The 24,162-nt window shown below is 35.6% G+C and overlaps 1 protein-coding gene across 32 annotated transcripts in view; it reads left to right on the top strand.

The window, feature by feature from the left end:
• LOC108002604 (polypyrimidine tract-binding protein 2) overlaps positions 1-24,162 on the top strand; it is a 429,375-nt gene that overhangs the window by 307,408 nt on the left and 97,805 nt on the right. For 29 of the 32 annotated variants that reach the window (XM_062078838.1, XM_062078844.1, XM_062078850.1 and 26 more), the window contains one exon: positions 23,161-23,310. In XM_062078838.1, coding sequence (XP_061934822.1) covers positions 23,161-23,310 — 150 coding nt within the window. Of the gene's footprint in view, positions 1-15,884; positions 16,141-16,378; positions 16,398-17,879; positions 18,205-23,160; positions 23,311-24,162 lie in introns of those variants that run through there. The other 3 variants (XM_062078855.1, XM_062078864.1, XM_062078863.1) reach the window with 3 other exon arrangements.

Here is a 24,162-nt window from a genome sequence, read left to right on the forward strand (position 1 = left end):
ACGTAATACACGACATAACTGTTTAGATAAAATTATTTTCTATAAATAAATGTACAACATTCCATTGCGAATTCTTTTTTTCGAGAAAATTTCGATTTTCTCTTCATCTCGTTTTCTACCGTTAACAACAAAGGATATTAAAAATTCTCGTTTTACGTCAAAAATAATTTCCAACCTATCAAAAAAAAAAAAAAAAAAAAAAAAGAAAGGGAAAAAAACGTACAATATTCCGCTAAAAGTCCCTTCAACAATAATTTTTATTTTTTCATAATCACGTTTCCGCGTTTTAGATAGGAGAGGGGCCGGGGGGTGGGGGGAAAAATTTTTAAAAAATCTCATTTCCCCGAATGGAAAATAACATTTCGCTCTCGTAAAAAAACCGTGTACGATTTCACCTCCTGCCCTCCCCCTCCCCCATCCCCCCGATCCTTTCTCTCCTAAAAATATCTTTTTATCCTCTTGTTTTCATCCTTTATCCGCGGAATGTTACGGGAAAACAAATTTCGCTTTTTCATGGAAAAATATCGTTGCGAGCCCGTTCCGAACGAGCGACGACGAATCGAGATTCGAATCGCACCAGCCGAAATTAACATCGATGAAATAACACCGAGCAAACTTTCCATAACGACACGTTCATTAGTAGATGTAATTTTCCAAACAATATTGGATTTTAGCAGCATCGGTTCGTAAACCGATAACAAACGTAATTACTCGGAGCCTCCTTTTTACGTTTGCGACCAAACATTTTCCCCGAATTTGAATCTCTCTCCCTCTCTCTCCCTTCCTCCCTCTTACGATATTTCACCGGATATATACCTTTAAGCGAATTTAATCGACGCGGCCGGATATAATTATCGCAGCCGGCAATTAAACGGTCGTTAATAAGCTTCGATACGGCCATTTTGCCGGGGGGAAATAATTATTCGCGTCGGGTGTAAAAGCGTGCAAAAAGAGCTTACCATCCCCCTCCCTCCTCTCTCTCTCTCTCTCTCTTCCTCTCCCCCCCTCTCCTCTCCCCCCTTTCGAATTTGAATTTTAATGCCGAATTTCCGCCCCCTCTCACCTTTCGTCGAATATTTTTCATATAGAGAGGAAAGCTTTTAAATTTTATCCCGATGGAAAATTTCTGCGTTTCCTCGTTGATCGAAAAATTTTCGCGAAATTTTCGAGTATAGTGCACTCCGGTCCAGGCCTGATCTTCTCCATCCATTGTTGGGACGATAAATTCGGTATTGATTGAACGCGAAACCGTGTATTGTTTTTTTCCTTCTTCTTTCTTTCTTTCTTTCTTTCTTTTGGAGGAGGGGATGATTCGAGAGGAGGGGGTTTAAGAATTACATCTTGGAATCGCAAGATTCCTTCGTTTCTAAAATATTCTTCTCCTCTTCGGCGAAAGAAGATGAGAATAGGCGAGAATAGGACGAGGCGAGAGGAATAGTTGAGAAAGAGTTGACAAAAGAAGAGGGAGAAATATAGGGAAACGTTAAAAATGAGGAAAATTAGAGAGGGTATAAGAAAAGCATCGGTCCGCGTTTATTAATATTCCATGAGATTCGCCCGGAAGGATCTTCGTTCTCTTTTTCATGAGAAGAACCACTCTCTCCCTTCCCCCCCACATTTGTCTAATTCCGCTTCTTTCGCGCGTAACCAGACGGTTGAAGTATATTCCCCTTGCTTTAATTTCGCTTCGTTACCGGTACACGAGGGCAGACAGTGAAGTATCTTGTAGTATTCCGCTAATTTCGTTTCCTGGCCTGGAGAAACGCATGGAGGAACGGCCCGTTTTTGAATATGACCGGATTAGACGTGTTCCTCGACCTCGATTCCTTCCAGATATTCTCTTTTCTTCTTCTCTTCCTTTCTCTCTCTCTCACTCTCTTTTTTAATGTTTTTTCCATCGCTCTCATAAAACGTATTTGTATTGAATTTGATTCGATTCTCGTGGTGGTGGAGGATGGTTTGGGAAGCTGTTTCGGAGATTGGATGGAAGTAAAGTGAATTGAGAAATTCGCATTTTGATAATTAATAGGTGGATGGATAAAGGGTGTGAGGGTATTGTTTGTATTGCGGTTTTCAGTGGAATCGTAGAAATCTAATTGAATTTAATAAAAAAATATTAGAAATTTAGAGGAATTTTGTTGTTAGGAATTTGATGGAATTAAATGGATGGAATTCTCTGATAAAACGTATCAAAAAAACACTAAATTTTCCCAAGATCAAAATAAAAATTTCAACGTTAAAATTAAATAACTTTTATTGCTCTTTTATTATATATAAATTAATCCATCGAACAGTTTTTGTCTCTTCCAATCGATCTCTTACGAATATTTTTTCCACAATGATGTCACACAGCTATGAAACCTGAGTTTAATCACCAAAAGTAAAATTTCAACGCCAAAATCAAATAATAACTTTTTCTCTCACCCACGCATCAACTCTTGCCGCCAATTTTTTTTCGCTCAATCGATCGAATACACGTCTATGAAACCTAACCTTACAATCTAACAACCATCAAAAATAAAATTTCAACGCAAAAATCAAATAATAACTCTTTCTCTCGCCCAATCAACTCTTGCCATCAATTTTCTTTCGTCCAATCGATCGTTTACGAATATTTTTTCACAATGAAATCTAACCCTGTCATACATCCATGAAACCTAATCTCAACAACCATTCAAAATTTCATTTATCAATTATAACATCAAGTAATTCTCTTTCTCATTCCACGGATCGATTCTTATCATCGATTTTCTTTCCTTTGATCGATCATTTACGAATACTTTTTTACGATGATGTCTACAAAATCTAATCTTAACAATCAAAAATGAAATTTCAATACCAAAATCAAATGATAATTCTTTCACTATAATTAATTATCCCCCTTCGAATTGACTGTTTATAAATATTTTTCAACAATGACGCCATACATGAAACCTAACCTCAATCATTTAAAATTTCATTTACCAATTACAATACCAAAATGAAATAATTCTTTCTCTCTTCACAAATTAACTTTTGCTACCAATTTTCCAAGAATATTTTTCTGCAACGATGTTTATAAAACCTAATCTTAACAACCATCAAAAATAAAATTTTAACGTCAAAATCAAATAACTCTTTCACTACAATCAATTATTCTCCTTCAAATCGATTGTTTACGAAAATTTTTCAACAATGACGTCAAACCTGACGTGAAACCTAACCTCAACCATTTAAAATTTCATTTACAACCAAAATCGAATAACTCTTTCTCTCATCCCACAGATCAATTCTCGCCACGAATTTTCCTTCGTTCAATCGATCGTTTACGAATACTTTTCCACGACGACGCGTCGTTTTTCGCGGAACGTGAATCCGTTCGAGGCCGATTCCCGATTACCCTTGGGAAGAAATCCGTCGGGTTCGTAAGGCACGCGCCGCACAGCCAGGGGGCGATAAATCACACCGGATATGAGATTAGGGTGGCGCTACAAACTAGCATGAGACAGGTAACACGATTCCCATTGAGATCCGGTGCTGGCTGCGTGCCAGCCTACCCTCTCGCTCTCTATCCTCTTGTTCCGTCTCGTTTCTTCTTGTAATCTGACCGTAACTCACCCTCCCCATCCTCGCTCACTTTTCCGTATCTCGGTATATATTTAGTTGGCGGTTCGCCTCGTGGTTCGCCTTGCAAAACTGTTGTGGAATCGTTGCACCACGTGTGCGGATCTTTGAAACGAAATTTGAATGAAAGTGAAATAAAATTTGCGTGCGATTTTTCAGAAATGTAAAAGGAAGAACTTGGTGTTTTCTTTTTTTGAGAATTCATTTGTAATTCATACGTCTTTGTATATTTTTTTGATCGCGAATGGTTTTACATTTGAATAGAAGAGAAGCTTGGAAATTGAATTGGTGAAATTTTGGTGTCGACGTTCAATTGTTGTTTAACTTTTTGCGTTGTAAATTTTATAGAAAAACGTTGTGATTAAACGTAACGTTTTATTTTTAAAGCCTGGAATGTTTCCATTTTCGAATAGAATACGTTTCATTTCGGCTCTTCGATCAGAAGGGAATTAGAATTTTTACGAAAATAAAATTTCGTCGATTCGATTATTTCAAAGGTATTATAGAACTTCTCGTAATGAAGATAATGAAAATGTAATGGAGATATTTTTCATTGCATTATTAGAAAAGATTTCCAATTACTCGTGGCGAGTAAATTGTGGTGTAGCTTGAGAATCTTAGTTAAGTTTTACATGGAACAACTTTCAGAATAATGCACGTATCAGAGATCACTGCAAACTATGATTGATCCGTACTACTGGCTGGCAGGATAGACTGCAAGTGAAAACAGATCGTCCGCTGTCAGACACATTTTACAATCGGTATCATGTAGATATAACGCCGGTCATTTTTCGACTCGTTGTTTTAAAATGTCATTCGAATGAAGGATTATTGAAATTGATTAAAAAAAAAAAAAAAAAAAAAATGTTTCGCGATATCGTTAATTACTAACCAAAAGTATATCTAACGATACTTTTATGCGTTTAAATTATTTTATTTCACGAGCATTTTCTTATATTATTAAAAATGTTATGAGTCTGATCGTAATTAATATTTTTCATTATTGTTCTATCGTTCTTTCAGAAATATTCCAAGATACGAACGAAAAGTTTTCGTAACAAAATTATTATATCGGGAGCATAAATAATAAAGAAAATTAATTTGCGAGAATAGAATTAAATGTGATAATATAACTGAAAGAAAAGATTTTATTAATATTACGTTATGCACGATGTTTCACCGTAACAAAGATTTTAATTTTAATAACTATGTTTCATGCAAATCTCGATTCGTGAAGTTATATGGTTATAAAATATTAAATATCACGTTTCTCTCTCTCTCTCTCGATCTCTTCTTATTAACAAATACAAAAAGGAAACAATACTTTTACCCAGACTGAAAATCTCCTCTTCCTATTTCAAATGCAAGGAAAAAAGTACAAGAAGCAATATTTTATTTCAGGAAGTACTCGTTTCACTTCAGGAAATTACTGAAAATATCTTCTCCGTTTAGTTCATTAAAATTTATCGTGATAAACTTTATATAAATATTTCAATATATGAGGAAACATTCCAATTCAAAAATTACTCGCTTATTCACAATTTTCAAACCTTAAATCAATCACGTTCTCCCATCTTAATCATTTCATATTCCTCGAAAATTATCCCTTTCAAAAATTTCAACAAACAAACGGCAATTAACCCCTTCTCCTCCACTCTTCTTCCCCTCCTATTCACGATGGAAAATCGCAAGAGTGAAAATGGACGCTTGAACGCTGGCTCGAAAGCGCTCGCTCGCCAGAGGGCATCGCCGAGTTAGAACCGGTTAGAAGGAGACGTGGAAAATGGCGTCGGAATTGAAGTCGGTGATTAAGATTTAAACGGTTGGTGCTTCGGAACCGAAACGAAGAGGGAGCTGGTTAGCAGCGCGAACCGCGGCGATAAAAAGATATTGGTGCTCGTAAAGGCGGGAAGGCGTGGCCGTAAAAAAATTGGACGTTGCGTAGAGAAGCGAGGCGAGCTTCGTAATGGTGGTGGGTGTAAAAATAAGGGAAACGGTTCCGCGTTAAACAACCCTGTCCGGAATAAATAAGCCCTGCGAACGGTCGAAACTTTGCCGCTTTAACCTTCGACGACTATCCCCCCTCGCGTTTTAAAAATTCCCTATCGCCCTGACCTATCGTCGGATCAGGCTCGATCGCGTGTTTTCGTTTCCTCCATTCTTTTATTGCGATAGCTCGAGAACAAGAAACGTATACATCCTCTCGATGTCGAAGAATTTGATAAGGATCTGTCGGTGAAAGTTTTGGAGAGGAAGTTTTTTTTTTCCTTTTATTACTATTCTCCGACGGTTTAGCCTCGAGTTTTGAAGTTTTGATTCGAATATTTTTAAGAATATATCTTTGATTTTTGAAGAAGATATCTTTTTTGATGTTAAACGGACGTTTAATTTTTTTCGTGACTTTAAATATTCGTAAGATTGTATTAAAGAAAGTTTTTCAGTCTCCTTCAAATTATCCATCTAACCATTCGTTCATTTCCATCCATGTACTTCCAACGTTTGCGAGATATTAAACCGAAACTTCAATGTCACGATATTGCGGCGAGTTTTACGACAATACGCCATTTCTTGTAAAATATTCCGCGGGTGATAATCAAAGGGGATTAAGACGGCCAATGTTCCGTGAAACGACGGATGCACGGATATCTTGCTCTCCGAACATTTTATATCTTCGAAATATATAATTAAAATCTCGTATCGAAACTGATAACTCCAGGAAAGAAGAATTAAAATCTTTTAAAATCTCGCGCACTTTCATATTCCTTTCTCCTCGGATTCTTCGTTTAATCTCCACCGTTCTTATCTCCGCTTCTTAACATCGATCGTTCCCGGAATCGGAATCGAGGGATGTTTGCGTTTGCTCGAATTTCGTAGTCGAGTTTCGAGTGGAAGCTCCTCTCCAACAGGCTGAGCGGGTATTTCGAAAGTTTCCCTTACATATGTTTGGATTCGTGGGCAAATATAACCCTATATTAACCATGCGACCAGCAAGTGTACCCTCGGGGGTGCTTTTGACGCTTTCCAACCCCTTCTCTGTTTCTCCTAAGCGCCCTTCCCGTTTCGAGTTACGGTTTCTAATTTGCGCCTCCTCCTCGAAACTGGCCAACACAAAATTTTGGACGATGGATCGATATGTATATCGTAGTCGAACAGCTTGCGTTATTCTTCGGAGCGTAGACGCTTCGAAAAGGATGATTCATTTTCAGTTTCCCAAGTTTTCTTCGATTCGAATTTTTCTCTTAATTAAAGGTTAAAGGTTTAAGCGGAAATTTTCTATTCTTTTATATGAAAACTATACAATTTTCGAAGTAACAGTATAAGATTAAACGAAAGTCGAGAAAATCTCACATTTTGATCTATTTGGCAGGAAACGAATTATTTATAATTATTCACAACTGTGTATAACATTTACAATTTCAAAGGGATATTCTCACGCTCTAATGCAATTGATAATCTTTCGCTTTCTAATTTTACCATCAGAATAAACTTAAGAATAAAACTATGGATATATTATCAATGGATAAAAATTAATTAATGGAAAGATCCTTATGAGATACGTGTAATATCTTGCTGATTGATCTTTCAAACATCCATTGTGGCTTTCTCGATGACTTTTCAGGCCAACGTAGAAAATTTGCACGCAGAAAATCTCGAACGAAACGAATCGTATTTCAACCATATTTCGACTCTCCTTCAACAGGAAGGGAGGGGAAGAGGAAGGATCATCGCGACTCGTATTTGCCACGAGTCGATGGAACTCGTATTAAACGTATTAAACAGGCAAAATAAATATCAGTTCGATCGATCAGTTATCGGGAGAGTTTTCAATTCGTCTCGTTACTTTTCCCATCGAAAAGTGTCATTGGCGATTTATGAACGTTGGCTCGAATCATCTCGACTCGATTATTCGCGTTTTCCTTCGTTAAGGGGTTGGTAAACCTCGAATCGACTTGGCTCGATCGTTATCGAGATTTCGAAGAAAAATTCTTGAGATCGATTAAGAGTTTTACGTGTGTTTCGATAAATGATTTTTTTTTTGTGATCTCATTTTACGCCTGTTTCTAAATAATATTCCGCAAAGATCGGAATTATCGAGGCAAAATTTTGATTCGGCACGAATTATTGCATTAAGACATCTCTTAAATTCGTTCTTAATTTCCTGATTCCTACTTCGATCGAGAATTTATATATCCCTTCCTTACTCACAACGGGTATCCAACCATCCAACAGAAACAGAAGTTCACGATTAACTCTCGTTTCCCCTGTATATTCCCATTAACCACCCCCCAGTCGCAGAAACTCAATTCGCTCGCCTAGAAATTCCATTATTACGATGTAACCTTGACCACATCACCTATTCCACATCACTATTCACCCCCATTTATCCCTCCTCTTTACATAAACAATCGTACACTAGCTTTCAAGTCATGCCACTTTGAGGAGAAACAAGTCGAAACCTCGATAATTTTTGTCTTTTCTTCTAAAGATCCGAAAATATCTGTTTAAATGAGATAGATTAAAAAATAATGAATATTTTTACATTATTTACACAATCGATCAAACAATCAAGAAGAAAAGAACATTGGAAATAAGCGACAAAGGACGACGAACAAATTTTTGTTTCGCTTCGTTCAGAGATTCCTTTATTTTTTTCTTTAAACATATATAAAAAAAAAAAAAAGAAACAGAAAAATACAGGAAAAAAAAGCAAACAAATTTCTGTTTCATCCCTTAGGAGTAACGCCCCTCCACCCTTCGTTTTCCTCCGTTTTCCGGACGGTTGTCGTTCGTAGGAGATAACAGAGGCCCACGATTAATCATGTCATGAGGGGTGGGAGAGGGATGCACCGTGTCTAAACGCGTTATAGACGCAGCGTACGCCATTGTATCGTGGTGTGCAGACGCGACCGGGCAGGGAGGGGGTTGGCACGGTTCATCAATAACCGGTATTTCCAAGCCGACTGTCCATCCTACGGTTCTACACCCTTTCCATAAAACTGGCAAGACCCCTCTATCGGGCCGTCGGCCAATTTATTAACCCCTCGCCCCTATCAACTTCGCCTATTGGCACCTTTTCGTCGCCAGAGGAATTCATCGTAGGCGCATACGTGCTGGCGAGTCCTCTGACAGTTCTGGACAATAGTATTTCTGTAATGAATAATTGAAGATATTCGTGTAACAGAATATTCCTATAATTATAGATAAATTCTTTTAAAATTAAATCATTAAAATTATCGATAAACTTTCTTCTTCTTTTTTTTCCGTTTCGTTTTACGTAAAATAATAGATCTTTGTGCATTCATGAGAAAGGGAATCCGATAGAAATTTTGAATTTCTTCTCTTTCACTTCCAAAAACTGTTTATTAATGCCTTAAATGGAAATTGATGGCGAAACCAGAAATTGAATTACTCATCCAACTCTCCAAAGATTACCAGATTTATATATATATATATTTTTTAACGTTAAATTATTGTGTAAATAACTTCTGGCATTGAAACCTTTGATCTTTTACTTTCCGTTAAAATGGTTGCGAGTGGATCTACCACTCTTCTACTCCTCGATTTAGCGATTATCCTTCGATACAGTTTTACGATTACGGCCCTCTTTGACGTAGCGGACAAAGCCTCGTAAACAAGAGCGCGCGGTTCCTCGTCGAGGATGACGACGAGTAAAACACGGCTGTATCGCAATCCTCCCGTGTGCCTTTCGTCGTTCAATTACTGCTTATTGGACTCGCGTGACAACGCATTTTTCGAGGAAAAATAGTTGACAGAGGAAGCGCATTAGGGACGATTATATCCCCATCCCCGTTGTTGCCGCTACTTGCAACCAATGAGAAACCATTCAACTTAGATCCACGTTGGATTTGTATTGAAAGCTCGATGCTTCATCAAGGAAATACATTTCCCCTATCAATGTGCGTATAATTACTCCTTCTTTCCTGAAAGATCTATCAATTTCGTTCCTTCATGATTTTTCGAAAATTTGCTCCCGTCTTCCGCGAAGGATGTGGTCGTTCTTTGATCGGGATTCAAATTTTACATTTTTCCTCCTCTCTCTCTCGAAATGGACGTTGTGAAGCATTTCCCATTTCGCTTCTTCCTTTTTTCCTCTTCTTTTTTATCCGCCAGCTCGCCGTGTGTAAATAAAGTTTAACGACGCCTGCATTGTTCCAATTGTTCCTATTAGCGGGCGAATTGTTTTCACATTTGACGTTTGCCCTCTGTTTTGCGAAAACAATGGGGCGAGAACGAAAAACGGGAGAGGTATATAGCAGAGTGGAGGCAACACGGTTCGAACGGAACCGTGCGTTTCGTGTATCCGTTTATTGTTATTATTCGCCGGAAATTTATCGAATATATGTGCAGAAAGAACCGATGGAACCGGGGCGAACACTGCTCTCTCTCTCTCTCTCTCGTTCCTCTCTGTGTTCTCTGGGAAAAGGATAATACCTGTTACCTCCGATGGAGTTACAAAGAGAAATTTAGAATCAAGTTTTTCGAGCTTTGATATGTTTTTGCGCATCAATGGACGGTTTATTTGTTAAGGAAGAGGAAGTACGCGATCCCCGAACTCCGCCGATTTGTTTTGCATTTAATTCTTTTTATATTTCTGCTTCTTCTTTTTTTTCTCTCGTTTTTGCCTAACTTTTCCCTCGCGAATCGTATTTTTTTCGAGCCGACGCGAATGATCGAAACGAACGAACGAACGTTGAACGCGTAGATTTTTTACAAAAATTTTTATCCGCGCGACCAAAGAAATGGGAAAAGCTTGCTTTATTTTTTTTTCAAATATCGTAAAGCGTATTATGCTCTCGATGCTTTTATGCCCGATGATTCGCCAAGTTTATTATACGCGTACATTTTTGCTTGGAATATCCAGATTGGAAAGGTTTGATCGTACGTCTGTTCAACGATACAAATTTACGATGATAATAATAATAATAAGAAAGAAAAGGCAGTTTGATGTATTATTCGGAGAGGATAAATCAGAATTTCTCTATATGATAATTCTTCCCCGACATTTCGCTCCGCTCTTTCTGCCTGGAATTTATACATTTCGATCGTTCCTTAAGCGGGTTTCCACGCGTCGCTTTGGAATTTTTCAAGTGGGCCCCTCAAATGTCCGGAAAATGCCCGGGTTGCCTCGCCGTTCGTCGATTCGACGAGCACGGATCCGTCTGCACGTTTGACGCGAAAATCCACGACTGATAAGCACACGTCAAAAGATCTGACAGTGACGGAAGTTGCCCTCGCCGACAGAATTTCATGATTCGTTCTCCAGCTTGAATTCTCCCGCCAATCGCAACGTTGCCTGTCGTCCTTTATCTGCACAACGGAAGCCACGCATACTTTTTCGCGTTTCCTTCAATTCGTTCGATTATATTTTGATTAAAATTATTGCGTCAATCTCGATGGATGGAAATTAAATTTCTGTACATTAATTTTTTAACATCAATTAATTCTTGGGGCAATAATGTTTAAAGAAACGAAACAAAATCGAACGCAAGAAACTCGAGCAACTTTGAGTTTACTCAATTTGAGTCTTTTGTTGAATGCAAGAGTGAGAAAAATTTTGAATTTTCAAAACTATGATGCACTAAAGGTGTAAATTTTGATTTTTCATGAAAATATTCTAAGGAAGAGATTTTATAGTTCGCTAAATTTTATGTTTTCGCTTCATTTTAAATGAATTTTATCATTTTTTTTTTGTAAATGTAGATTATAAAGGATGAAAATGTTAGAGATGAAATATTCTACATAAAATAGTTCACTAAATTTTACGTTTTGTTCTATTCTAACCATTTTTTGTGAATGTAAATTATAAGGGATGAAAACTAGGGATAAAATGTTTTAAGGGAGAGAGAGAGGTTGTATAAAATTATCCCCCAAATTTTATATTTTTTGCCAGCGTAGAACACTTTATAATTAAAAAGTTTTAAAAATCGTTAAATATATAAATCAATTTTTATAATATCGCGTAACAATTGTAATTAGATTCATATATCGAAATGTGGAAAGAATTGTGCAATTGCTTAACCAGAACAAAATTCAGATAATGAGATCTCCAAAAGAACAGAAGGGTGCTTCTAGCTAAAAAATTGAAGTTAAAAATTCAATGAGACAATTGCCTTTTGCTGTTACCTAGCAACTTGTAAAACAATTGAAAATCCGGTTCACCTACAGGAAACCAAAAAAAAAAAAAAAAAAAAAAGGAAAGAAGGAAAAAATAAAATAAAATAAAATAAAACAAAAGCCCGGTATTGCAGAGGAACCTAGGACAAACGACAGTAAGTTCGGCTGCATTCAACGAAACAAAGGCGGTAATAACTCTCTATCGAGCAAAAAACCGAATAGACTATCCTCTGTCTCGATCTATCGATATTGCAGGGGGGAAATAAAAAATAATAAATTGAAAATAGTCTCACAAAAGAGGATCAATTGTGATTGTAATAACAGTGTAATTCGATCCATTCGAGGGAAAAAAGATGCCTAACAGTTTTTATCGGATTAATTTATCCTTTATCTTATATCATCGAATATATCACAGTATATACTGATGATATATACTGTGATAAATGAACGTATCAAAAACAAGAATCATACGTACGTATGATCGTTTGAAATTTTACAAATTTTTTCTCATAATTTATAAACTTTGAAAAATATGGGATACAATTCAGATAATTGTGTTCGTTAATGCTTGTTCATTTAATCATTCGAATTCTAGAAATATAAAATTATGAATATATATATACTTTAAGATAAAATAATTTAGATATCCAATTTCTACGAGCAATTATAAAATATTTCACTTCAACTAAATATTCAATATTACATTACGTGTAAAATTCCCTTCAAAAAATCACTTATTATTCCCGAGAGAAAGAAACTCGATTCTTCTCAGCCTCTAAATTATCCTTTCATGCATAGCTCTGTAGCGCAATCCATTCAAATAAAGTGTTGCGCTTCTTCTTTTCTGTCTTTTTTTTTCCCCCCCTCCTTCCTGTCTTTCATCCCTTCCTCCATCGTACCACGGTTGATCGTGTAAACCAGTCGGCCGAACGAGGAATCGTGGATTGCCTCTGCTACGAATCGCGAGGGTGGTATTGAAAATGTAGCAACCGAGTGCAGCGAGATCGTGGAAGGGTGGAGATATATACGTATATAAAAAGGTCGAATGAACTATCGAAATCGATACACAGGATGTGTGCGTGTGCGTGTGTGTGTATTCATCGAGAGATCGAAACGCGAGTCTAAAGGGGACGTGTCGGAGGGATGAAAAATGGTAGCGACTGGCATTTACACGAGCGCATACGGGCACGAGTACGGAAGGGAAGGCTGGCTATTTTATTAGGGGAAATCGAGATAAAAGTAAAATATCGTGTAGTTTAATGCGTCGCTTTGTAATAATACCGGCACGATGCGAATCTTTCCTGGGCAGTGGTTCTCGATCTGCGAGTCCTTGCTGTCCTGAGCCAAAGGGAAAATAGTTGGGAAATTTTCTGAATAGAATTATTCGTATATTTATGGTAGAATTTGTTTTCTTCTGTTCTATATTTTTTATCGATGCGTTATCGATACGATGAGATTCAATCTGTGAGAAAGAGAGTTATTATTTTTATTAATTTTTGACATTTTGGGAATATCGAAGTAATTTTCATGGTGGTTAATTCGAAGCTATTGATTCGTGGTATTTTAATTCGTAAAACTTTTTTTTGCCTTACACGGAGGATCGCGAGGATAATTTGAATAATGAGAGACGGAATGGGAATACAATATTCGGAAGAATATTGTTCATAGGAGAAGCGAAGATCGAGTAGATTTGTATTTTTATTTTTTTCGACGTAATTGGATATAGTCAGTTATTATATTGGAAGATATTAAATGCTTTATGCTGAAAGGTTTTATATTGAATTTTGTTTTAATATTATACAATCGATTGGTTAAGCTTGTATTGAAAAAAAAGTTGAATCTTTCCCTCATTTTTGAATACTCGCAGATTTAAATTAGCCTATTATCATGTACAATTTTCTACTGTAATTGTTTCCTAAAAAATTTCTCCGTTCGATGTGTAAAATTATATTTTTTAAATAATTGAACCGCACTTTCCAAACGGAATATAAAATTAAGGGATGAGATTACATTCCATCCCCAATATTCGCATAAAAAATTATTCTTAATGGAAAGCTCATAATTGAACATAAAAAAAAGCTACATATCTCCTCTCCAAAAATCCCCATTCGAATTCTATTCGAACCGAATAAAATTTAACAAGCTAATCAATTTTTCCCATCATCAAATAAAAATTCTTCTAATTAAAAATCCCCAAGTTCTCCTCGATCGAATAGTTTTTTACGGTTAAAAGCAATTTTCCAAAAAAAAAAAAACTTTTCCCATCACTACTACCACTTTTATTAATTTTTATTAATATCCATTTTCATTTTCATAAAAATTTTTTTGCGCGCGGAACGACGAATATACACCTTTCCATCTTTCGATATCCTTTTTTTCCCTTTCCTGCACCCTTTTTCCTTCGGTTCGATCCACCTTTTTCACCCCATTTCTCATTCGTCTTGGAGCGATTCCTTCGGAAAAAGGGTGGCGACCAATTAAACGAACAGCAGCCTCCTTTGCTTTTTTCCCCGCCGTTACGTCCATCAGTCTTCGCCGTGATCGGTGTTCATTTATAGAATCGTCGATATCCTTTACCGCGGATAATTGAAAAACGAAAGACGAGCCACGCTCGATTTTTCTTCGACTCTCATTCCCTGTGTAACGTGACTTTTCCTCGTCACGGATCGTTGCATCTGTGTTCCATCCACCCTCCTCGTGGATCGCAATTAATTCGATTGGACGAGAGATCAACCGCGATAGCTGAGCACTTTTGCATTCGTTGCTTCGCGTATTGTTCCTTTTTCTTTTTTTTTTTTCGTGTCCCTTTTTTTGTTCCTTTCCTCTTTTTTTTGACGCTTTGTCCATGATGTTTCTGATTTGTCTGGATAATTGATAGACGTCGATTCTTTTTCTGTTTCTTTCTTTCTCTCTCTCTCTCTCTCTCTGTTTCTCTTACGTGGAAAAGGGTTGATTTATCGTGTACTTTTAGATTGGTGATGACATTAGATTCTATTGGAAATTGGAAATATATATATTTTGCTGGAGGATTAATTATGTTATAAATTTGTCGAGACTGGTTGTCGTAATAAGTTAATGTTTTTTGCATAGATATTTTATAATTTTCATAGTGTAATATTTTTTGAAATTAAAAGCATAATATTATTAATGATACAATAAGTAAAAGGATCTTGGAAATTCTATAAATTTTTTAAGTTATTAATAAATTCGGATAGAATAATAATAATTCTTTCAAAATTTCAATAGACTTTCAAAAAACTTAGTAAATGGATATTTGAATAAGAAAAATATCTAATATCTGTTCAAAAAGCATTATCACAATGAGTACTCGCCTTTATGTACTCTACAGATTCACTCGAGTGCATTTATCGCGAGAAAGCGACCCAAATCTGGTTTTGACTTGCACTCTGGTTCGTTTTCAAAGAAAAGAATCTGGGTTCCCTGTTTGCGATCGAGGGTGAAAACATGCCCGAAGGGCGGAAGTTACGCCAACGAAAGGAAAGAGAAAAAGAGGAGGGAACCTACTTGGAATTCTAATGGGGATGCGAGTATAGTGTCGCCTGTTGCGTCCTGGCACGTGCGCCCTGTTTTCAAATATTTTCTTCTCATACATTTTCATTGTAATATCGGAAAAAAATAATGCGAAAATAATTCATATTTCTTTAATTTAGAAAATATTATAGGTAGTAATTCAAATGAATAAACTAAAATAGAATAAATCTTATTTATACATTATTATACAAAATTTAATAAATATTTCCGTGCCTCCGTTAATATCGCAAAACAAACAGAAATTATATTTTATCTCCACGCAAATATGAAAATATATATAATTTATGATAAATTACTAAACATATATATATATATATAATTATTATACTAAAATGAAAATAAAATATTTAAAAGAAAAATATAAGTACATCTCTGTTCTTAACATGAATTATAAAAATATAAGAATAATACGTATTTATAGCAATTCATTTTTTGCGCGAAATTATATCTAAAGAGCGACACTAGATCCCCCACTACTAAATATCAAGCGCGTCTTACCCGAGAAAAGTCGAGCAACGACGGAGATGCCCGAACGTCAACGTGACATCGACCGGCACATCGCGTCATTGTTACTTTCTTCGCGCGTTCAGTTTTGCTTATCATCGTATTTCGAATGTGTCGTAATGGAGAAATCGCGTCGTGGTTTAACGTGATCGTGGAGAATAACAATTTCACGTATTCTTTCACTTGACACGTGTTCTCGCGTTATTTCTATCTTGTGTCTTCTATCTCCTGTCAATGTTTAAACGATCCATAAGCATGCGCAACAATCTGCAAAGTAAAATGCAAAGTAAAATGCAAAGTAATAAAAAGCGATTTAGATTCTTATTGGATGTTTTGTCTGCACAAGTGAGTGCTTATTTTATTCTTAATTAATCGCGTTTCATTTAATTTTAAAATGTTATAACTGGATCTATGGAAGATACGAAGTTTCGTATCGATTGTTTCGATATGTGGATCGATATTTCAATATGGCAGTATTGTTGTATCTATGCAATGTGTCGTGGCGTGACTATAGGATATTACTTGTCTTGTTTATAACATATATCATTGTTCATAACATTTCTCATCGTTAATATATATTTTTATGATTATTCATTCATATGGTACGTGATAATTGCATTTAGTATATTGCACGTTAATTGTTAATTGATCTTCGAATGTTACGTTGTTAGGTTAGATTATATTTTTAATATTTATCGATTTGTTTTATTGTAATTGAAAACCTATAATAATAATTTTCATTTTGTTTTAATACTGAATTAATATAAGGTTGAAATTAAAAATTTTAATATATATTATGATTCGATTATATATACGCAATATTTTCTTTCATTTATTTTTATGGAAGTAATCGGCATATTTTGAATATTAGTTCATGGCCATTCCATACAAGAAATAACAAAAACTAAATATGTAAACACAATGTAACCAGAAAGTTCTTGCGTGACTACGATATGTTTCCAAGAATTTCATTTCATTGTAATATTTACCTATATTTATATTCTTGGAATATATTGCCTTGAAATAGATTACGTAATCTTAAAACGTAAAGTATATATATATAAAATAATTATCATATTGAAAAGAAGTTTATAGTTTTAGATGGTATAAAATTTCTCATTACATTTCTTATTATTAATTTTGAAATGCGAAATAAATAATAAAATAGTTAATTATTAATATCGCAATATTAATGCAATATTAATGTTATTCTTGTTTCATGTTAGTTATTATTATTAATATTAATATATTTAAATTTAAATAATTATTTAAAATTTTATACAAATTTCTATCGTTTTCATTAAAATATGTAAATAATCATTTTTCATGTAATTATTAAATATTTTATATAAAATATAATATGAATATAGAGAAAGAATTCTCGAATTCTTTTTACGCTTTTTAAATTATTTTTATAATTCACTAAAATTCGAAAAAAATGTATCCAAATAAATTATTTCTTTTTATTTCATTATTTTATCGCATAAATGTTTATAAAATTCTATCAGAAATTCTTTTTCCAAGAGAAATCCTACTTTTGCATTTATGAAATGAGATTAAACATTAAAGATTCAAATACGTAATATTACAGAGATAGAATTTTAAGTTAGTACGCCACAAACTTGAGGCCGTAAAAGATTAAATTTTAAAGTCTGGTTATCGCTCATAACTACTCAAAACATTCTTACTGCATCTTTAAAATATATAGAATATTTATATTATATTTATAAAATTCGATTTGAAGAAAGCTTCAATACTTCTTATAGAAATAACATTCATAAAAATTGTCCTTTAGAAAAACAAGAATTTTTAATGAAATAGAAAGAGAATAAACGTTAGACTATTTAAAACAAATGATATAATTACAAATTTGTATATGAAGGATTACATCAAGGTAAAATTTAATTTAACGAAATTTTATAGGGACAATGATATTATTTTTTTTTTATCCATCTATCGTCATTTTGCGATACAATATAACTAAAATAGTACGATCGTATAATTACAAAAAAAAAAAATCACGATTTCTCACACGTGGCATATACTATACGTCGGAATTCAGGGCAGATTTTCAATCGCGTTAGCGAAAACCCTATTGAGCGCAGAGACGACAAAGCGGGATAGACTCGTCGTAGCTGGATGGAACAGGATAAACAGGACGATATCGATGGGAATCTCTTCTTGGACCGAGTCTCCTCTCCACGAATAATGCGACAGCTGATTTTTATTATTGGGGCAGGATCGGTTACCCCTCTCGCGTGTTTGAACGGTGCATCGCGTCAGAACTTGTTTGCCACTGCATATTGCGGTGCATCTCTTGCAGAGGTATTTCTACACGATCTTTGCGGCATTTGACCTGTGTGTTCCAGCCACGTAATAGTTGTGCTTCCACGATTTTCAACAGATATGGTAATTGAAAATTCATTTCAATTTCATTTCTTTCATTGATTTTCTTCTTTTTTTTTTTCTTTCATTTCATCTTTACGTTTTATTTATTTATTTGGATTCGTAGTTTTTTTTTTAGACGATATCTTTTAAAACGATGTTTTGATTTTTGATAAATTATTGAATTTTCTGTTTTTCTTTTCTTTTACAAATTATAAGAAATTTGATATTTGAATGATATTTAATTTCCTCTTTATCTCTGTTAAATTACTTTTAAGGAAATTTTGTTCATTAATTTTTTGTTATACGTGTAAAATAATCAAATTGATAAACATGTGTACTTTAGCTCTTTCTTAAAATATTTGCGATTATTTACGAAATTTAACGGAAGAATATTAAAGGGTTGTAAAATACTGTGAAAAGAGGGGAGAGAGGGGAGGAGGGGAAGAAAATGGCACCGCTTGTTTCCTCCGGGTAGAAAACCAGGGTCCTCCGTGGCGGGGCATTTTCTAACGGAATTGGAATGTTGACTTCCGGTTGGCGGAGCGCATCCTCCCTCGTTATCAGCCGATGGGAGGAGGTCACGGTACCCATTTCCTACAAGCGATTTTCCGCGAATTGCCTCTATTATGTCCAATTATCGGCTCGGATGAAGGAAGACGTATTCCCGACGAGACGAGCTTGCCTAGAAACTGAAGGGAGAGTGAAAGTAGTAATATTTTTATCAACCAACCCTTCCAGTCAACCCTTCATAACGAAGATCACGTTCGCGAGAAAATAAATTTTCCAAATATTATTATCATTATTAATAATTCACTCCGTTGCGTCAAATGAAATCGAAAAATTATATCAATCGATTCTTCCTTTGTGGAATGGAATTAAAAAAAAAAAAAAACGAATATTTCCCCGAAAAATTATACAAAGAGAAATCAACGATTTTGGACGATTTTGTTTAAAAAGTGAAACTCGAAACGACAAAAAACTTTTTCGTCACTTTTCCAAAGTGATAATATTATCAAACTCTGTACAAATAGAGAAACTTGACTTTACTCAATGATAATAAATATTTCGTGATTTCGCGCAAGTTTCGTAAGTCCGGATAAAAAGAAAGGCGAGTAAGATGGGAGGAGGAGGGGGAGGGGAGGGAGATGAAAGAAATTATCGGTCGAGTTTGGTACAGATAAGTGGAAAGAAACGAAGACACTGGAGGCAGGCAGCACGTTGTCCAGGCGCACGAACCGTTCTGGTCCTCGAGGTCGTCGTGGAGAACGGTTGAACGATCCTCGAAGCAAACCTTGTTTGCAGCATTTCTCGTTGCCTAAGCTACCTTTGCTAGAGCGAGGGAAACGCCGGCCAATTAAGCCTCTTCTTCCCTGCGATCGACAGCCACTCGCGTGACGCGTCGTTTCGCCCTCGACATCTCGAGTGTCTCATTTGATAGCCTCTTCTTCGGAATTGCTCGCGCTCGACTTTTGTCCCGGGATATTTTTTCCCAACTTTCTTTCTCTTTGCTGCACTCCACCATCCCCGATTTTATTAAATTCTCCTTTCGTTTTTTTACTCGATCCAGAATTCTTCTCGAAAGAGAATTCTGAAGATGCAGGGGTTAGGCTAACAGGTGGGTAAAAATCAATCGGATAATTTATTATTCAAAGCATCGAGTGAAAAATCGTAATCAACTCGGACCACGAATAAATGAAATAATTTTAAATAAAATTTTCACTCGAGCAGTTTTATTGTGAAGTGAAATTTTGAAAGTGATTAATTTTAGCTGTTAATCAATGGTGTTAGGTGAACTCGTTTGTATCAGATGAACGATAGTTTAAGTTTTGTTTAAAAATTGAAGATTCTCTGCGTCGTTTAAAGATTAAGAAGAAATTTTGTTAAAAATGTGTGACATTGTTTCCTCGGAAGATACTGAATATTGAAAAATATTTGCGTTATTAGTGCAATCTCTTTCTTAATCCGTACAATCACTTTCGTACAATCTATATAATTTACTCTCGTTTATCGTCCGCCCCTGTCGTTCGAAAGTTCGAAGCACATAAAAGTATCCACTCGACGAGTTTTCCACCGTTTCTTTTCGAAGAGATTCGAGTCTGTTCGAGTGGCGGATTCGGCTACCCTTTGAAATTAAACCCTCGATTTCTTTTGATCCCGCCCCAATTCTTCCGCCCCTCAAGTCTGGAAGAGTATTCGATAGTTGTTACATGCTCGACTCGAAACTGATCTTTCTTTCTTTCTTTCTTTCTTTTTCCTTCGCTTGTTTTTCGATTTGTGTGTTGCATTAACGTTTAACGTTCTCGACAGTTGCGGGCTCGATCGCGGAATGCGAAAAGACGGTCGAGAAAGATTCTTTTAGACTCTTGAATATTCCTTGAAAATAATTTGAATTATTAGCTACGATTCATTTGTAAAAAAAAAAAAAAAAAAAGAAGGAAGGGATTAACGATAAAAATTTATCATAACGTTATTCACGAAGTGAAATTTTTAATAATATTAATATTATTTTTGCCTCTTTGATCTTTGACATTGGGGAGTAATATTCATATAAGAGATAAGTGAAATTGTTATTGGCAAATTTTTTTTACAAAATCGTCAATTTATCCGGAGAAGATAAATGATAGGAAAACGATATTCAATCTGCCAGGTGCATTTTTCCATGTGGCACGTGGATGACAGGCAAATCGACGTCTACAATACCGGGACACCTACAAATTTTGATCATGTATCCCTCACAAATATATATTCCTCGTGATTTATTAACTGTCACTCGGAGAAGATCAATTTTTAAATAAATATCTCGATATGCAATTTCTCTAAACTTTCCTGATTTCTAAAAAAAAAAAAAAAATAATAAAAAATAAAATAAAAAAAAAAGAACGATCGTTTATCAAGCAAAAAATATTCGTCTATTTCACGATAAAAAATATCCCAATAATTTCTTCTTAACAAGTTCGACAACGAGACATACATCATACGAATTAAACATTTCATTTTTTTTTCTTTTTTTTTTTACTTTTATAGAAATTTATATTCAATGTATAAAACAAGGACTATCATTTTTTACATTGTACCGTGCTATTAACTTACTACCACTATTAACTTAAGTATAATTAAAATTTTCTTATTCGTCATTTATCTACGAATCGGATCGAATGTATTAACATTTATACCGTTTTATTTATTCCGCTCGATGATGGAATGCAATTAAAAAAAAAAAGAATAATACGCATAACGATATAAACAGGCGGAAGAAGTGGGGCGTATTTATGCGGCAATTAAAGTGTTCGATTCGATTCGAATCTTGTGTACATCTAGCGCAACGGAATTATGCGAAACGATGCCTTCATTATGCATCGTGCGCGCGCGCTCGATTATCGAATAATATACGAATATAATACGCCATTATACGAGCACGACCGATTATTTACTTCGCATTCAAGTCGCACAAGAAATCTCTCGAAGCCAAGATTTAATCCGTACCACCATTATTCCTTGTAACCACGATAATTCGCGTGTACCTGTCGCGTTATCGTTTTATTTGCATCCGATACTCGTCCTCGAGAGTAGCTGGAATATTGATGCCACTTGTTCAAATCGTAGATTTCATTTGTTATTTATCATATCTTCTCCTTTTTTTCTTTTCTTTTACGCTCTCTCGATTCAACACTTTCACGAATCTTCCATCTTTTGCAAATTTGTATCACGTCATTTCATAGACCGTGTACCTGTCATCAAAACAAAAATTGAATGATGAATATGAGCTCCGATTTATTTCTCCCTCCATGAATTTCGTAAACTTGGCGCCTAAATTCGAGGAACAATTTTCGTCCCTCACGTGCCAGTGTAACTACTTTCCAAACAAGAAGGAAATAGGACGTCGCCGAGCATACGGTGCCTTAACCAACGCGCGTCGAACGAAAATATCTGGAAGAAGGGTTTACAGACCGTGTAGAAGTGTCTCTCTCTCTCCTCCTCCTCCTCCGTAACTCGGTAAGAAGCGCGTTTTCCGATCGGTTAAACCCCGAAACCTCGCCTCGAATAAAAGGGAACCAGGCTTGAAGGGAACAGAGGAGGAGGAAGAAGACGCGGAAGAAGAGGGAGGGGGACGGTGCAGGGACTGAGAGAGTCTCGAGTAGATTGAGCCGTGATTGAAAATTCCGCCTGCGGCGGGATTTCGATTTAAATTTATACGAAACCGGGCGAAAAGTTTGGTTACTTGTGCACCGGAAGTGCGATCTGCACGCGTGCGGGCCCCTCCCGATTTTAACGAGGGCTGATGGAATTTTAAGAGGCTACCCCCTCCCCTCGGGGAAACGAGTGCAATCGGGGAAATGTTTTTATTCGCGATTTCGTTCCGTCTCGCTCGAGAGAGGAATTAACACTCGCCCGTTATGAATGAATATGAATGGAGTCGTATTTGTGGGCGAGATGAGATGATTTGCACGTATATATTTCGACGTTGAATTAGTATTGTTCTTCACTCTTGATGATGAACACCTTATCTGCGATAGGGTGAAGGTGATGAACGGTGGGAATATTTTATCACGTGTGATTGGTTTCTCTTGTGAAATAAGTAGTGACAAGTATTATCTTATCTTGGCTCGGTACTAATGTTGTGTTTTACCTCCCAAAGTATCGTTTATTGCCTTGAGTCGCCTTGAGCGATAGCGGAGAGATATTAATGATACTAATAAGAGGTATTAATGATGTTCAGAAATGTTTTATTGTATATTTATATTATTCTTGGTAACAAATTTTTTTTTGTTTGCAATTTCCAATAACTGTAAATAATTATTATTGGAATAATTATAATTATATTATCTCTTATTTCGAATTGTCAAAATTGTAGCATCGGAATGGGATCTGAATTATAATTCGAGATTGATTTTTAAGGAGATATTTTGCAATATTTTGAACGAAACTTTCAGTGTGTAACTTGTGACTAACCGTAGAAACTTTGTGAATTGTGCGCAGGTTAAACTCGACAAGAGCCACAACGGCAAACTTTCGAGGGTTATCCACATCAGAAACATCCCCAACGAAGTATCGGAGGGTGAAATCATCCATCTTGGCATCCCCTTCGGCCGTGTCACAAACGTCCTCGTTCTCAAAGGGAAAAATCAGGTAAATTAAAATTTCTATTCAAATAAATATCTTATATTATTTATAATTAAAAGATTTAGCAATACTTGTTTGTGATATCGCGACGTTAAACGGATAAATAGGAAATGGCAAATTATAATAATAATTAATCGAGATATAGTCCTCCAAAAATAACAAACTAATAACTGGTTATTTAATAACGAATTAAATAAGGAACGAGCAATCAGCGAAATTTAATTATTCACGTTTCTCACGATGAAATTCACCGGTTTCAATCGGTACTCAAAATCGTCGAATTGAATTCCCCGATAACGAAGAATTAAACGGTCAAAATTCGAAATAAAGTATCCATTAGACAACAAATCGATCAAACTCCAAATTTGCCAAACGATTATTCATTATTCAATTATCGATTAAACCAAAAGGTAGGCGACATTTATGTTAAATTTAAGGAAAATTTTTATTTTTCTCTTTGTCAGAATTTTTATGTTTTGAATTTGATATAAATTTTTCTCCATCGTTCACCAATTTCTTCGATTATCAAATTTCTCGATCGAATTATCGATCAAAGGACCTGATGAAAAATACGGTTCGAATCGAAGGATGGGATATGTTCAGCCGTAGAGACTGGAAATCCAAGCAAAAACGAATTTGATCCGCATGATCGAGCCACTTGGCAACCAGGACGCGGATGGCCGAGCCGAGCAATAAGAGAAACAATCGAATCATCGATTTCGGCCAGATGATCGGCCGTTCGACCATCATTATCCATTATTATCCGTAGTGCCTGATGCACTTCACGCATCGAACATTCTCTCTCTGTTTCCCTTTTGTTTCTGCATTTGATCACGTGCATTTCGCACAGAGATTTCA

The sequence above is a fragment of the Apis cerana genome, linkage group LG8 (genome assembly GCF_029169275.1).
Source record: "Apis cerana isolate GH-2021 linkage group LG8, AcerK_1.0, whole genome shotgun sequence".
Taxonomy (NCBI): domain Eukaryota; kingdom Metazoa; phylum Arthropoda; class Insecta; order Hymenoptera; family Apidae; genus Apis; species Apis cerana.